The 18,552-nt window shown below is 38.0% G+C and overlaps 1 protein-coding gene across 1 annotated transcript; it reads left to right on the top strand.

The window, feature by feature from the left end:
* Positions 1–18,065: 18,065 nt before the first annotated feature.
* LOC122892636 (SCAN domain-containing protein 1-like) lies at positions 18,066–18,552 on the top strand. The gene has a single exon (XM_044229371.1). The coding sequence runs from the start codon at positions 18,103–18,105 to the stop codon at positions 18,550–18,552; it is 450 nt and encodes a 149-aa protein (XP_044085306.1). The 5' UTR covers positions 18,066–18,102.

Here is an 18,552-nt window from a genome sequence, read left to right on the forward strand (position 1 = left end):
GGCTGTGCTTTGAGCTCACCCAGCCTATGACCAAACGTCTTTGTCTCTGGCACACAGCTCCGCCTGGAGTCTCCGAACCCCGCAGATCCCTGAGCCCTTCCAGGCGGGTCACCCTGGATCTTGTAGGATCTCCACTCACAGAGCAGTGGCCAGTGCCACAGACCACGGTTCAAGGTAACCCCGAGCTGAGAGCTCTCTCGTTGGCTCCATCTCTGTAGCCAGCTTCCCCGCTCTAATACCTGGGAGCTTTGTGACACTCAGACACCCCCAATCCTTCTGTGACCCCGCGTAACCTGAGGCCATGCTGTCCCCGTGTGGGCTTCACCGAGACTTAGCCTCTGCAGCTATGTCCCTCAGTGGTGCAGACTTTTAAAAGTTCTGATTTTGTGCTCTGTTGCTCTGCCACTTGCCAAGAGCTGGCCCTTCCCCCCGGGGTCTATCTTCCTGTTGCTTTGAATTCACTTCCCCGCCAGTCCTACCTTTCAGAAAGTGGTGGATTTTCTGTTTCTAGAATGGCTGCTCTTCTCTTTGATCTCCTCTTGGATTTCTAGGTGTTCCGAATGGTTTGATAAGTATCTAGCTGATCTCCTGCTATCGGATGTCGTCTCAGCCTGCTACTTCTCCGCTATCTTCCTTCACACATCACTTCTACCATTTCTTTTGTTCTTTATCAATATTATATCTCCCTTCTGAAGTATGTGTCTATTCTCTGCAGCATTTTTACAAACACTATAAAAGTTATCTGAAAAGCTGAGCTAAATGCACTACAGATACATCAAAATGGAATTCCAAAAAGTGTTCAAGTAATCCACAGAAAGGTAGGCAAGGGAAAACAATGTTTCCAAATATTGGAAACAACTAAAATGTCCATTAAAGGTCAATGGTTATACTAACAGCAGCTCATTCATGCCGTGGAATACTGCTCAGCAGTAAAAAGGAACAAACTATTAATCTATACAATTTGAATGGATCTCAAGAACATTATGCTTGGTAAAAATAAAGCCAATTTCAAAACGTCGTAAGGTATGATTCCTTTTGTCTAACAGTCTTAAAATGAAATAACTATAGAAATGGAGGAAAATTAGTGGTTTCCAGGGATTAGTGATGGTAGGGCAAGGTTGGTGGGGTGGGAGGATTAGCATGACTATAAAGGGACAGCTTTAGAGAGATCTTTGGGGTGATAAAATCCTGCATGTGCTTCTTTACAAGTAAAATATTTGCATTTCTGTGGTTTAATAAAATGTTTTAATAAAAACTATGGCATTAATTAAGTGGCTGCCTTCTGCTCAGGTCATGATCCTGGGTTCCTAGGATGGAGCCCTACGTTGGGCACCCTGCTCAGTGGGGAGTCAGCTTTGCCCTCCCCTTCTCCCCCTCCCCCACCCCACTCATGCTCACTCTCTCTTACTCTCTCTCTCAAATAAATAAATAAAGTCTTTTTAAAAAATAACTACTATGGTTGGTTCCTCTAATTTCTCTGTTTTCATCTTTTTTTAAAAAAAATAGTACTGTTTATTATTTTCCTCAGGTAAAACTTTGAAATCCTTTTGTTGATAGAAACCATTGCAAGATTTAAAGGAAGTGACTATTTCAGATTTGCATTCTCAGAGTTTGTCTTCTAGGTGGAGGCAAGAAGGAAGTTTTTGCTGATCTCCAAATACACAGGTCATTGATGCAGAGCTCGGCTCCATTCTCTATGCTTCATCAAATAGTTTAGTACACTTATGTCTCTTCACTCTTATACAATTCTGCACTTTAAAAAGTTACTTTCCTTTTACCTATGACTCAAACCTCTTTGAAAACCAAACCTGCATCTTGCCTGCAGTGTGTTCATTCAATGTGCTGTGACTATCGCAGGCACTCAGTGAGCCAAAGGAATGACTGAATGGGTCACTGCCCAAATGAGCATATTCCCATAGGTAGATAGGTAAAGGAGAAATGGAGGAACACAGAGGTGTTGGAATACACCTGTAAGGAAAATGAGGTAGAAGAATTTCTAGAGGAAAGGTGGAGGGGGTGCCCGGCATTAAGGAGGGCACTTGAATTAATGAGCACTGGGTGTTATATGCAACTGATGAACCAGTAAATTCTACCTCTGAAAAGAAAAAAAAAAAGGAGAAAACAAGACTAATTTAAGAAAAAGAAAGAAAGAAAATGAGCCAGAAAGACCATTTTCCTCAAACCTGTGCTGAATTGCTTAATGCTTCACAATGTATCATGGAAAACTTTTTCGTTCTTTTCCAAAGTCAAATAAATGAGAAGAAAAAGGAATTTTGGTTATTTATTAACACTTTAAGCAGAACTTGTTTAAAAAGTACCTTTTATAGGGGTGCCTGGGTGGTTCAGTGGGTTAAAGCCTCTGCCTTTGGCTCAGGTCATGATCCCAGGGTCCTGGGATAGAGTCCTGTGTCAGGCTCTCTGTTCAGCCGGGAGGCTGTTTCCCTTTCTCTCTCTTTGCTTGCCTCTCTGCCAACTTGTGGTCTCTCTCTCTCTCTGTCAAATAAGTAAATAAAATCTTTTTTTTTAAAAGTAACTTTTATACATTCACTGCGCTCTAAGAGGAAAATTATTGCCTCTGTGTTGTAAAACTGTCTGTCAGCAATCATCAAAAGGGTAAATAGATATTATCTCTGTTGTGGGTTGAATTGTGCCCCTCCCCAAATATATTGAAGTCCCAATCCCTGTCACCTGTGAATGTGACCTTATCTGGAAATAGGGTCTTTGGAGATGTACTTGAGATGTAAGTTCAGATGAGCTCATCCTGGAATAGGATGGACCCTTTATCCAATATTACTGTTTTTCCATAAGAAAAGGTGAAGATATACACCTTTGCTTGTGAAGACAAGCATGCACACAGGGGAGACAGTGTCAGACACACAGAGAAAAGGTCCTGTGATGATGGAAGCAGAGACAGAAACACCAAGGGCTGCTGGCAACAAATGAAGCAAAGAGAAAGGCAAGCAAGAGGTTGTGCTGTAGAGCACTTGCAGGCTCTGTGACCCTGTTCACACCTTGATTTGTGACTTCCAGCCTTCAAGACTAGGAGAGAATAAATTTACATTGTTTTAAGCCACCCAGTTATACGAAACTACTGTATTATCCAATTAAGATAATATATTTTCATTACTGGCCCAGTTTACTTGGTTCCTTCTTATCTGTCTTTTAAATCAGAGCAAATGGAGTGCTTGGGTGGTTCAGTCAGTTAAGCCTCTGACTTTGGTTCAGGTCATGATGTCAGGGTCCTGGGATGGAGCCATGTATCAGGCTCCACCAGCAGTGCTGAGTCTCCTTGAGTCTCTCTCTCCCTCTTCCTCTCCCGTGACTCATGCTCTCTCTCCCTCCCTCAAATAAATGAACAGTAAAAATCGTTAAAAGAAAAGAAAAGAAATCAGAACAAGTGAGAATGTTCCAAATGATTGAGTGGTGGAAGAAAAATCCAAGAAATTTTCTTTTTGTTTATATATTCCTGCACAGTTTAATAATAAAATATTTTGTTCCATAACTTAAAACAAACAAAAACTAAAATGAGATTTGGGGTCTAGTCTCACACATCTAGCCTTCTAACATGTTTATAGCTTATTTCAAAAAAGATGAGGGGCGCCTGGATGGCTCAGTGGGTTAAGCCTCTGCCTTCGGCTCCAGTAATGATCTCAGGGTCTTGGGATTGAGCCCTGCATGATCGATCCCAGCATCGGGCTCTCTGCTTGGTAAGGAGTCTGCTTCCCCCCTCTCTCTCTGCCTGCCTCTCTGCCTGCTTGTTATCTCTGTCAAATAAATAAAATCTCTAAAAAAAAAAAGAAAAAAAAAAGATAAATCTCTTCTTGCTGTTAAAGTTCTCCAGGAGGATTTTCTTGTTTATTTCTCCCACGGATAATAAAGAAAATAAAATGATTCATAATACAAATAAATAAACCAATGAGCCGTTAAGATTGCAGGACTTCAAGGCACATTTGGGTGAAAATGCTGATTTGTAAATTTTAATCTGTGCTCATATGCTCCCTCAAGGAATATTTGATTAGTACTTAAAACAGAGTATAAGTTACAGACCCTTCTTCTTAGAGATTTTAAAAATATAAAGGAGTCACTGTTATTTAAATGGCAATAGTGCACAAAATGATCTTTATGCTTTTTGCTTGATATTCTCAAGCACTCTTCTTATAAAATTTATGAATCAAAATTAATGAGATAATATTAAATAAAGAATACTCAAGCCACTAACTGCAAAAGGTCTGCAAGGATTCAAATTATTGTCAAAGTTTGGCCTGAGAAAATCGGTGCCAAGATCCAAAGTGTACTTAATCTGACAAAATGAAACTTGTCATGTACAGTAAATGATCTTTGATTACCCAAACTCTGTTAATATATAAGCCACACAAAGACTTTCATCCTCAATACACTTGGATATCACTTGGTCCAAAAAATCTCTTTCAAGGACTTAGGCTGCTTAGGCAGCCAAATATAAAATTAAATTGCTTCTTGATACCAGGCATAAAAAAAGAAAAGATTGAAAATAAAAGAACACTGCATGTGGTGCATAAACAATGAATCTTGGAACACTGACAAAAATTATATAAATAAATAAATACTGGAAAAAAGAAAAAATAATGCCTTTTCCAATTATGTAAAATAAAACAACACCTTTTCTATAATATTTTTTATAAGTTATACTATGACTCATAGATGAATACTATTAACTATGGGATCTTCTTATTTTAACTAATTATTCATCAAAGTATAATTTTCAAAAAGAAAATATGTATTCACATATATAAAAATTATATTCTCAAGAAAACATAAACACATGTCAAAGATTTTATTTAACCCATTGATTAAGTAACCAGTAAGGTGTTATAAGCACTTCAAAGAACATCAAAAAGCTAGGATATTTACAGACAATTAACAAAACTGTTAAGATAAGAAGGATGGGGACAACTGGGTGGCTCAGTGGGTTAAGGCCTCTGCCTTCAGCTTAGGTCATGATCCCAGGACCCTGGAATCGAGCCCTGTGTCGGGCTCTCTGCTCAGCAGGGAGCCTGCTTCCCCTCTCTCTCTGCCTGCCTCTCTGCCTACCTGTGATCTCTGTCTGTCAAATAAATAAATAAAATCTTAAAAAAAAATGTATAGATTGTGTATAAAACTAAATAATATAAATTATGCCATGAAATCCTTGGGGTTATCTTTTCCACTGGACAGAAATTATTTGCATGTTTATCTGACAAAAATCCACAAGTAACTTCACTGAGTCTGGAGCCTTTCAGTTGTAGTAAATTATGATAAACTAAGTATATTCCTCTTGATAATCTTTAAGTGGCCCTTGCCCCCTAGTTGTACTGAAAGAATGTGTTACTCCATATTGTTGCCTTATTGCTGAGTTTCTTGTCATTTTTCTGATGGTCTCCCCTCTCCAAATATTATTTTTAATTTTAAAAAAGAGAAATGGCAGTCTCGTGAGGTCTGTGTGAATTGTTTTTATAAGTGGTAGGAGGGTTAATTAACCATGTAGGCCTCCGTGATTTTGCCTGTAAATCTTGAGCCTTCAGTATTAAGCAACATAATTAACTTCTGTCCAGCAGCTTTCATAAGCCTGAATCCTGGTTCAGGCTTTTAAGACCCTCTATGACACCATTTCACCTCTAGTACCACAAATATAGATGAATGCCTCTTATCTAAAAGTCCCCCAAATTCCAGGGTCCTTGGCTTGTACGAAAGTGATCTTATTTAAACTTGTGAGACTAAGGCCCTATAGGTCAGGCACCAGGTCAATTTCATAAGAGAACTGGTAGGCCTTGACTCCACTGATATTTCTCAATAGTGACCTTAACATACTCAATGATAAATGAGAATTATCTCCAAATAATTGTAGGCCTTGATTGCACAATCAACCTGTCCAATCATATCCATGTTAAAAGCAAACAACAGATTCTTATTAAGCCATGCAATATTTGCCATGCAAAGTGTAAAAATTCAGTGACAATATGTATTTGAACTCCATGGGAATCAGATAATTTTTAAATGTTTTGTTTTCATCCACAGAAACAGAATCTACTAAATTAGGGATTAAATACAAAGTAAAAAGAAACAAAAGTACTTTTTCCTATTTTTGCTAAAAACACAATATTTAAAATACTACTTAACCATATTCCAAATAGATAACCACATTTTAATTTCCCTCCTTGTTTTATTCAATCCTGGTGATTCTTGTTCTGTTTGATCTTAAATCAAGCATTCTTGCTCTATTTGCTTTTAAACTAAAAAGAGTCCTGGATACCTTGACTGATCCATTAGCACAGCCTGAAAATTGTTTAAGGAAGAACAGCTCAGAAATCTGAATTCAAGAGTATGTTCTTTGAAATATTGATATTCATAGTTTCTAAAACAGGACTTTCCAGAAGCATTCAGCAAAAATCAAGCAGTAAACACCTGGGACACCTCGGTGGCTCAATCAGTTGGACATCCCAGTCTTGATTTCAGCTCAGGTCATGATCTCAGGGTTGTGAGATCCAGCCACACCTGTGGCTTGCATTGAGCACGGAGCCTACTTGAGAGTCTCTCTCTCTTTCCCTCTGCACCCTCCCAATTCTAAAAGAAAAAGAAAAAAAAATAGACACTTCCATGATAGTGAAATTAATTAATTTATAACAATAACCAATAACATCACAGTGAAGGAGGAAACATTTCTTTACAGGCTTACCACACATAGCTGTTTTACAATGGTTTGATCAATGTTTTCATAGAAGTGACAATAGGCTTACCTGGGTGGTCCAGTCATTTAAGCATTCAATTCCTGGTTTCAACTCAGGTTGTGATCTCAGGGTCGTGATACTGAGCCCTGCATCAGGCTCTGCACTCAGCTGAGAGTCTGCTTGAGATTCCTTCTGCCTCTCCTATTGTGCTTTCTCTACTTCTCTCTCTCAAATGAATAAATAAATCTTTTTTTTTTTTAAAAAGTGAGAATATGCTATGAACAGTGAAGACACTGGCAAATCTCCAGTGTCTTCACATAAACAATATAATTTCTGAAATATTTATATTGATATTTTGCCTGTGCAGATTTAACCCAGGGAAGACTGACTATATCTTCCAATTTGATCATTCTAACCAACTAGGTCTTACAACACTGATAAGCTAATTAATAAATACAATGAAAAATATCCTGACTTTATACTTTTTTTTAATTTAAAATTCCACCCAAGGAAAGCAAAAGAAAGTAGTTCAATTGTAACTGGTAACTAGGTTAAAAATGGAAAATGATACTTTGTTACCTATTACTTAATCAAACTGAAAATATTTTAAAGCTAACATAAAAGAAGAAAGATAACATGATTGTAAAGTCTACACAAAGCCAAGAAAAATATTCTGGTGCAACAGTGAGTGGTTGCTATCTGGAAACATTACAGAAGAAAATAAGTAAAAATATCAACCACTGTTGAGAGCCATACCTACTAAATTGAGCGTTAGATACAACACAGAAAGAAATAAAAAGAACTTCTCATATTCTTTTCTTTTAAGATTTTTATTTATTTATTTGACAGAGAGTGACAAAGCAAGAGAGGGAACGCAAGTAGGGGAGTGAAAGAGGGAGAAAGAGGCTTCCCACTGAGCAGAGAGCCCAATGCAAGGCTCAACACCAGGACCCTGGGATCATGAACTGAGTTGAAGGCAGATGCGTGAGGACTGAGTCACCCACATGCCCCTCTTATATTCTTTAAAAACACAATATTTATAATCGTACCTACTATATTCCAAGTAAATAACCACAATTTAATTTCTAAGACATATCTATCATCAAGTGAGAAAGTCTAATTTTAGTTTTGCATTAATATAAATTTTGCAGTTAAAGTTTTAGAAGTTTTTTAAAATTAATAAACCCATCAAAATTGAGCCAAAAGTAACATCAACAAAAATGGTAGAGTAAGGAACTTCAAAATTCCAAATATTCACGGATTGAAAGACATATATTAATATAAAATATATTCACAGAGTAATGAAATATATATAAATTTTACTATACTAATCTATTGATATTATTAAGATGGCAATAACTCCCAAAGTGATCAGTGCAATAGATTCAGTGTAATCTCAACCAAAATTACAAGTACTTTTCTTTCAAAAATGAACAAGTTAATCCTGAAATTCATTTGGAGATGCAAGGAACCCAAATGAGCCAAAACCATATTGAAAAACAATAAAGAAGACTCACATTTCCCTATTTTAAAACTATTTTCAGAATTTGATCTAGGATCCAGAACACATAAAATCCTCTTACAACTCAACCATAAGAAAACAATCAAATTAAAATGTGGTAAAGGAATTGAATAGAAACGTGTCTAAAGAAGATATGCAAATAATCAATAAACTCATGAAAATATGCTCAACATCATTCGTCTTTAGGGAAATGCAAATCAAAACCACAATGAGACACCTCTTCACACCCAGTAGGATGGCGATAATAAAACAACAACAACAACAAAACAGAATGACAGGTGTCGGTGAGGATGTGGGGAAAAGAGAAGACTCATTTATAGATGCACCAATGTGAGAAGCTGCAGCTGTTTGGAAAACAGTCTGGCAGTTCCCCCAAAATGCTGAACAGAGTTCCAGTGTGACTCAGCAATTCAACTTACACACCAAAGAGAATTGAAAACATGTATTCACGCAGAAACTTTTACACAACTGTTCATGGTAGTATTATTCATAGTAGTCAAACAGTGGCAATAACCCAAATATCTTATCAACTGAACAGTAAATAAAATATGGTACATCCTTACAATGGAATATCTTTCATCCATATAAAAAGTAAATACTGAGGGGCCCAGGTGGCTCAGTTGGTTAAGCATCTGCCTTTGGCTCAAGTAATAATCCCGGAGGCCTAGGACAAAATCTCCCCCCCCCACCCCCATCAGGCTTCCTATGTCTTCCCTCCCCCACCCCACTTGTCCTCATGCTCTTCTGTGCTCTTTGTCTCTCTTTATCAAATAAAGAAATTAAATCTTTACCAAAAAAAAGTAAAGCACTGATACAAAACAGCAGGTATGAACCTTGAAAATACGGCACTAAATGAAAGAAGCCAGACACAAATGGCCACATAAGGAATTTTTCCATTTATTTACATGAATTGTCTAACCAGACAAATCCATAGAGACAGAAAATAGATTAAAAGTTGTCAGAAACAGAGGAAAAAAAATTGGGAGCAGGTACATTTCTTTTGGGAATAAAGAAATATTACAACAATTACACAATGGTAATGATTGCCTAACACCATGAATATACTGAAGTCACTTAACTGGACACTTTAAAATGAACTCTAGCGTTATGTGAGTTATATCTAAATAAAAAAATCATTAAAAAAATGTGCCATCAATGGGAAAAGTTGTATTGCTTTTTTCCAGATTCAGTGTTACAAATGAAGGGGGGAGAAATCCTTTCCTGCAGACCATGTTCTACATTCATTCAGGTTTTCTCTTTTACTGTTTACTTTTACTGTTCTATTTCACATTATGAAATAATATTTTATTTTTATTTTAATAAAGCCATTTTAAAACAAGAGTACTCTCTTTTTTTCCATTGGAGAAACAAACATTCAGCCCATTACTCTGCACAATTGTGCTTTTCTATTTTCACTATAGTCTCACCTTATTCATAATTACAACTTTTAGCCCTATATACAGAAAAACAACTGGAAGAGAGATCATTGAGCAGAGTCAACGCTCAAAAATACACATACTATAGGAGGGGGGAGGAGTCAAGATGGCGGAGAAGTAGCAGGCTGAGACTATTTCAGCCAGCAGGAGATCAGCTAGATAGCTTATCTAAAGATTGAAAACACCTGCAAATCCATCGGCAGATCGAAGAGAAGAAGAATAGCAATTCTGGAAATAGAAAAACAACCACTTTCTGAAAGGTAGGACTGGCAGAGAAGTGAATCCAAAGCGACGGGAAGATAGACCCCGGGGGGAGGGGCCAGCTCCCAGCAAGCAGCGGAGGATTGGAGCACAAAATCGGGATTTTTAAAAGTCTGTTCCGCTGAGGGACATCGCTCCAGAGGCTAAACCGGGGCGAAGCCCACCCACGTGGGGTCAGCGTGGCCTCGGGTCCCGCAGGGTCACAGAAGGATCATGGGTGTCTGAGTGTCGCAGAGCTTTCGGGTATTGGAACGGGAAAGCCGGCTACAGAGACAGAGCCAACAGTAAGCTCGCAGCTCGGGGCCTCAGGCTGAGTGACCTCAGAGCGTGGCTGGAGGTCAGGCAGATGGGAGTAACTGGGCGCTGTTCTCTGAGGGCACACTGAGGAGTGGGGCCCCGGGCTCTCGGCTCCTCCAGGCCAGAGACCAGGAGGCCACCATTTGTATTCCCATCCTCCGGAACTCTACGGAAAGTGCTCAGGGAACAAAAGCTCCTGAAAATAAACCCAAGCGGATTACTCAGCCCGGCCACTGGTAAGGGTGGTGCAATTCCACCTGGGGCAAAGACACTTGAGAATCACTACAACAGGCCCCTCCCCCAGAAGATCAACAAGAAATCCAGCCAAGACCAAGTTTACCTACCAAGGAGTGCAGTTTCAATACCAAGGAGAGCAGCAGAATTCCAGAGGAGGAGAAAGCAAAGCACGGAACTCATAGTTTTCTCCTTGTGATTTTTTTAGTCGTGCAGTTAATTTAATTTTTTTTCTTTTTCATTTTTTTCCCCGTCTTCTGCTAAAAATTTTTATTTAACTTTTACCCTTTTCTTTTTTAACATTTTTCAACTAGTTTATCTAATATATATATTTTTTCTTTTTTATATTTTTCTTTATTCATTTTCTTTTTTTTTAAATTCTTTTCTTTTCTTTCTTTCTTTTTGAACCTCTTTTTATCCCCTTTCTCCCCCCTCATGATTTGGGATCTCTTCTGATTTGGTTAAAGCATATTTTCCTGGGGTTGTTGCCACCCTTTTAGTATTTTACTTGCTCCTTCATATACTCTTATCTGGACATAATGACAAGGCGGAAAAATTCACCACAAAAAAAAGAACAAGAGGCAGTACCAAAGGCTAGGGACCTAATCAATACGGACATTGGTAATACGTTAGATCTAGAGTTCAGAATGACAATTCTCAAGGTTCTAGCCGGGCTCAAAAGAGGCATGGAAGATATTAGAGAAACCCTCTCGGGAGATATAAAAGCCCTATCTGGAGAAAAAAAAGAACTAAAATCTAACCAAGTTGAAATAAAAAAAGCTATTAATGAGGTGCAATAAAAAATGGAGGCTCTCACTGCTAGGATTAATGAGGCAGAAGAAAGAATTAGCGATATAGAAGACCAAATGACAGAGAATAAAGAAGCTGAGCAAAAGAGGGACAAACAGCTACTGGACCATGAGGGGAGAATTCGAGAGATAAGTGACACCATAAGATGAAACAACATTAGAATAATTGGGATTCCAGAAGAAGAAGAAAAAGAGAGGGGAGCAGAAGGTATACTGGAGAGAATTATTGGGGAGAATTTCCCCAATATGGCAAAGGGAACGAGCATCAAAATTCAGGAGGTTCAGAGAACGCCCCTCAAAAAATAAGAACAGGCCCACACCCCATCACCTAATAGTAAAATTTACAAGTCTTAGTGACAAAGAGAAAGTCCTGAAAGCAGCCCAGGAAAAGAAGTCTGTAACATACAATGGTAAAAATATTAGATTGGCAGCTGGCTTATCCACAGAGACCTGGCAGGCCAGAAAGAGCTGGCATGATATTTTCAGAGCACTAAATGAGAAAAACACGCAGCCAAGAATACTATATCCAGCAAGGTTATCATTTAAAATAGAAGGAGAGATTAAAAGCTTCCAGGACAAACAAAAACTAAAAGAATTTGCAAACACCAAACCAGCTCTACAGGAAATATTGAAAGGGGTCCTCTAAGCAAAGAGAGACCCTACAAGTGGTAGATCAGAAAGGAACAGAGACAATATACAGTAATAGTCACCTTACAGGCAATACAATGGCACTAAATTCATATCTTTCAATAGTTATCCTGAATGTTAATGGGCTAAATGACCCAATCAAAAGACACAGGGTATCAGAATGGATAAAAAAACAAAACCCATCTATATGTTTCTACAAGAAACTCATTTTAAGCCTGAAGACACCTCCAGACTTAAAGTGAGGGGGTGGAAAAGAATTTACCATGCTAATGAACATCAGAAGAAAGCAGGAGTAGCAATCCTTATATCAGATCAATTAGATTTTAAGCCAAAGACTATCATAAGAGATGAGGAAGGACACTATATCATACTTAAAGGGTCTGTCCAACAAGAAGATCTAACAATTTTAAATATCTATGCCCCCAACATGGGAGCAGTCAACTATATAAACCAATTAATAACAAAATCAAAGAAACATATCAACAATAATACAATAATAGTAGGCAACTTTAACACTCCCCTCACTGAAATGGACAGATCATCCAAGCAAAAGATCAGCAAGGAAATCAAGGCCTTAAACGACACACTGGACCAGATGGACATCACAGATATATTTAGAACATTTCATCCCAAAGCAACAGAATAGACATTCTTCTCTAGTGCACATGGAACATTCTCCAGAATAGATCACATTCTCGGTCCTGAATCAGGACTCAACCGGTATCAAAATATTGGGATCATTCCCTGCATATTTTCAGACCACACTGCTCTGAAGCTAGAACTCAACCACAAGACGAAGTTTGGAAAGAACCCAAATACATGGAGACTAAATAGCATCCTTCTAAAGAATGAATGGGTCAACCGGGAAATTAAAGAAGAATTGAAAAAAATCATGGAAAAAAATCATAATGAAAATACAACGGTTCAAAATCTGTGGGACACGACAAAAGCTGTCCTGAGAGGAAAATATATAGTGGTACAAGCCTTTCTCAAGAAACAAGAAAGGTCTCAGGTACACAACCTAACCCTACACCTAAAGGAGCTGGAGAAAGAACAAGAAAGAAACCCTAAGCCCAGCAGGAGAAGAGAAATCATAAAGATCAGAGCAGAAATCAATGAAATAGAAACCAAAAAAACAATAGAACAAATCAACGAAACTAGGAGCTGGTTCTTTGAAAGAATTAATAAAATTGATAAACCCCTGGCCAGACCCATCAAAAAGAAAAGAGAAAGGACCCAAATAAATAAAAACATGAATGAAAGAGGAGAGATCACAACTAACACCAAAGAAATACAAACTATTATAAGAACATACTATGAGCAACTCTACGCCAACAAATTTGACAATCTGGAAGAAATGGATGCATTCCTAGAAACATATAAACTACCACAACTGAACCAGGAAGAAATAGAAAGCCTGAACAGACCCATAACCAGTAAGGAGATTGAAACAGTCATTAAAAATCTCCAAACAAACAAAAGCTTCCCAGAGGAATTCTACCAAACATTTAAAGAAGAACTAATTCCTATTCTCCTGAAACTGTTCCAAAAAATAGAAATGGAAGGAAAACTTCCAAACTCATTTTATGAGGCCAGCATCACCTTGATCCCAAAACCAGACAAGGATCCCATCAAAAAAGAGGGCTATAGACAAATATCTCTGATGAACACAGATGCGAGAATTCTCACCAAAATACTAGCCAATAGGATTCAACAGTACGTTAAAAGGATTATTCACCACGACCAAGTGGGATTTATTCCAGGGCTGCAAGGTTGGTACAGCATCCTCAAATCAGTCAGTGTGATACAACACATCAATAAAAAAAAGAAAAAGAACCATATGATACTCTCAATAGATGCTGAAAAAGCATTTGACAAAGTACAGCATCCCTTCCTGATCAAAACTCTTCAAAGTGTAGGGATAGAGGGTGCATACCTCAATATTATCAAAGCCATCTATGAAAAACCCACCACAAATATCATTCTCAATGGAGAAAAACTGAAAGCTTTTCCGCAAAGGTCAGGAACACGGCAGGGATGTCCATTATCACCACTGCTATTCAACATAGTACTAGAAGTCCTAGCCTCAGCAATCAGACAACAACAGGAAATTAAAGGCATCCAAATCGGCAAAGAAGAAGTCAAACTATCACTCTTTGCAGATGATATGATACTATATGTGGAAAACCCAAAAGACTCCACTCCAAAACTGCTAGAACTTGTACAGGAATTCAGTACAGTGTCAGGATATAACATCAATGCCCAGAAATCAGTTGCATTTCTCTACACCAACAACAAGACAGAAGAAAGAGAAATTAAGGAGTCAATCCCATTTACAATTGCACCCCAAACCATAAGATACCTAGGAATAAACCTAACCAAAGAGGTGAAGAATCTATACTCAGAAAACTACAAAGTACTCATGAAAGAAATTGAGGAAGACACAAAGAAATGGAAAAATGTTCCATGCTCCTGGATTGGAAGAATAAATATTGTGAAAATGTCTATGCTACCTAAAGCAATCTACACATTTAATGCCATTCCTATCAAAGTACCATCCATCTTTTTCAAAGAAATGGAACAAATAATTCTAAAATTTATATGGAACCAGAAAAGACCTCGAATAGCCAAAGGAATATTGAAAAAGAAAGCCAAAGTTGGTGGCATCACAATTCTGGACTTCAAACTCTATTACAAAGCTGTCATCATCAAGACAGCATGGTACTGGCACAAAACCAGACACACAGATCAATGGAACAGAATAGAGAGCCCAGAAATAGACCCTCAACTCTATGGTCAACTAATCTTCGACAAAGCAGGAAAGAATGTCCAATGGAAAAAAGACAGCCTCTTCAATAAATGGTGTTGGGAAAATTGGACAGCCACGTGCAGAAAAATGAAATTGGACCATTTCCTTACACCACACACAAAAATAGACTCAAATGGATGAAGGACCTCAATGTGAGAAAGGAATCCATCAAAATCCTTGAGGAGAACACAGGCAGCAACCTCTTTGACCTCAGCTGCAGCAACATCTTCCTAGGAACATCGCCAAAGGCAAGGGAAACAAGGGCAAAAATGAACTATTGGGATTTCATCAAGATCCGAAGCTTTTGCAGCAAAGAAAACAGTTAACAAAACCAAAAGACAACTGACAGAATGGGAGAAGTTATTTGCAAACGACATATCAGATAAAGGATTAGTGTCCAAAATCTATAAAGAACTTAGCAAACTCAACACCCAAAGAACAAATAATCCAATCAAGAAATGGGCAGAGGATATGAACAGACATTTCTGCAAAGAAGACATCCAGATGGCCAACAGACACATGAAAAAGTGCTCCATATCACTCGGCATCAGGGAAATAGAAATCAAAACCACAATGAGCTATCACCTCACACCAGTCAGAATGGCTAAAATGAACAAGTCAGGAAATGACAGATGCTGGCGAGGATGCGGAGAAAGGGGAACCCTCCTACACTGTTGGTGGGAATGCAAGCTGATGCAACCACTCTGGAAAACAGCATGGAGGTTCCTCAAAATGTTGAAAATAGAACTGCCCTAAGACCCAGCAATTGCACTACTGGGTATTTACCCTAAAGATACAAACGTAGTGATCCAAAGGGTCATGTACACCCGAATGTTTATAGCAGCAATGTCCACAATAGCTAAACTTTGGAGAGAACCTAGATGTCCATCAACAGATGAATGGATCAAGGAGATGTGGTATATATACACAATGGAATACTATGCAGCCATCAAAAGAAATGAAATCTTGCCATTTGTGACAACATGGATGGAACTAGAGTGTATCATGCTTAGCGAAATAAGTCAAGCGGAGAAAGACAACTACCATATGATCTCCCTGATATGAGGAAGTGGTTATGCAACATGGGGGCTTAAGTGGGTGGGAGAAGAATAAATGAAACAAGATGGGACTGGGAGGGAGACAAACCATAAGTGACTCTTAATCTCACAAAACCAACTGATGGTTGCTAGGGGGAGGGGGGTGGGGAGAAGGGTGGTGGGGTTATGGACATTGGGGAGGGTATGTGCTTTGGTGAGCACTGTGAAGTGTGTAAACCTGGCGATTCACAGACCTGTACCCCTGGGGATAAAAATGTATGTTTATAAAAAATTAAAAAAAGAAAAAAAAATACACATACTATAATTTTCTGTAGCCACCCATGTCCCTTTTACAACTTTTCCTTGTAAAAACAAGGAACAGAAAACATACGGCAAGGAAAATGTGGTTAATATTTTAAAAATTACAACTAATTCAAGAAATTAAAAATTGATTCATTGAAATAAACTGATTAAATAATTAATTAATAGTATTAATTAATTTAATAAATTAAATAATAAATTGATTCAAAGAAATCAGGGGCACCTGGTTGGCTCAGTCGGTTAAGCAACTGACTCATTTTTTCAGTTCAGGTCTTAATCTCAGGGTTCTGAGTTTAAGCCCCATGTTGTTCTTTGGGCTGAGCATGGAGCCTACTGAAAGAAAGAAGAAAGAAAGAAAGAAAGAAGAAAGAAAGAAAGAAAGAAATCAACTAATGCTTCAAGCAGTAGGTCCGACAGAGATAAAATGAAAATTTAAAAATTTGTAGGAAGATCTGAGGAAATTACTCATAATGCAAAAGAGAATTAAAAAGTTATACAAAATATCAAAAGCAAGTTTTAAAAAGGCACAGAATAGAGTCAACAATTATTTCTGACAAAATGGAAAATGAAATTTTTTAAAAAATGGAAAATCAGCACAGACTATTTCTTCCTTATTTCAGAAAACCCTTGAGAAACAATATAAGCAAGAGAGAAACGGAAGTTTTAGGAACGAACAAAATATTAGGGAAAAAAATTGGAGGAAATGACAGCAATCTGGAGCTGATAAAGAAGTTGCAGGGGAGTTGGCAGTCAAAGAGGAAGGAATTTGGGAATTGACTGACTTAGTAAATTGAAAGAAAATTATTTAAGTTCTGCTGCTGGTTTTCTTTGAAGCTGGTTTGGAACAATCTATTCCTTCACCACAGAAATCAGCAGCAAAAGCCTAGAGTAAAATTCTATTAACCAAAAAGCTCTGCAAGTATGAAGAGTGGACCAAATCCAATGTGGAATAACCAGCGGCCTGAGGATTTCATTTTTCCATTCTCTCCCCCTTTCACTCCTCCATGCTCTGGATTTGATTTCTTTTCACTGCTGTCACCTAAAGATATAACAATGTAGCAAGTAAGAGTGATCACTAGTGGCCCTTGGTGACTGGGGATTTCCTCCCTGGACTCTTTACCTTCCCATAATTTAAAGTCACTAGCAAGATCACAGGGAAGGATCTGATCTTTGGCTCTTCCCCTGCATATATTAGTGGACAAAGTGTCCCATTAATAATGGGCTCATAGGCCAAAATAACTAAACAAATGTCAGCTGTTCAAGTCCTATAAAAGAAACACAGTAAACTATGTTTGTTCAATGTATATGTTCAACATATATTACCTAAAGAAGAATTATCAGAATAAACATAATATAAAACAATCCCAATATTTTAAAATAGATAATAAAAGGTATACAAAATATAAATTAAAAACTAGAAATCATAACACAAAAAGTGGGAATAATGTATTCATATTTAATACTTATGAGATAAATATTCTGATGTATAAATTGAAGAACAAAATAATGAAAATGAAGTTGAGAAACTTTGCAAAAAGTAGCAGAAAAGTTGAAATAAATACATAGAAAATATAAAAGGAAAGCTACGTAATATGAAAGACTTAAGTAAAAGATGAGCATCTACATCTTAGATTTCCCAGGTGAGATGAAAGTAAAAATGAAAAGGAAAAAAATATGAAGAAATAATGGAAATAAGTTTCCCAGAATCAAAATAGTATAAATAACTACATAAGAGAAATTAAAGAAACACAAACCTGGACACATACTAAACTTTTTTAAATGTGTAAGATAAAGAAAAATTCTAAATGATTCCAGAAACAGAGATTAAGTACAAGTTCTCAACAACAACACTGGATACAAGAATACAATGGAGAAATAATTTGAGGCACTAAGGAAACATTTCACATCAAGAATTTTATATACACTTTTCTCAGAGATGGTTTTGGGCTTCGAGTCGGCTCTCTAGGAACTCCTGCCCCCATTCCCCCACCCTCCAAGGAGGCACCTGCGCAGGAGTCTTTGACCTCCTTTTCCAGAGTTCCAGAATGGAGACTGAAGAGTTCCTAGAGGCACAAAGAAATAGAGAAGTCCAGAATGGTAAAATGAGGTCACCATCAAATGAGATGATGACTGAGGAGCCAGAAGCTGTCCTAATATTGGCTCCCCAGGTCCAGGCTCCCCGAGAGCCATCTGGGCTTCCACAAGAGAGACTTGATGAAGACTCTCTCGAAGACCTTGAGACCATGCCACGAAGGAATCCTCCCAATGCGGCAGCCTCCACGCAGAGGTTCCGGAAATTCTGCTATGAAAATGGAGTTGGGCCCAGGGATGTCTTCAGACATCTGAAGTTTGCCAGACAGTGGCTGAGACCCGATATTCACACAAAGGAGCAGATTGTGGACATGCTGACACAGGAGCAGTTCCAGGCTGTCCTGCCTGAGGAGCTCAGAGCTCAGGCTCAGAGAGGTCAGCCTGGGGTCAGAATCACTGGCTAA

The sequence above is a fragment of the Neovison vison genome, chromosome 12 (assembly GCF_020171115.1).
Source record: "Neovison vison isolate M4711 chromosome 12, ASM_NN_V1, whole genome shotgun sequence".
Classification (NCBI taxonomy): domain Eukaryota; kingdom Metazoa; phylum Chordata; class Mammalia; order Carnivora; family Mustelidae; genus Neogale; species Neogale vison.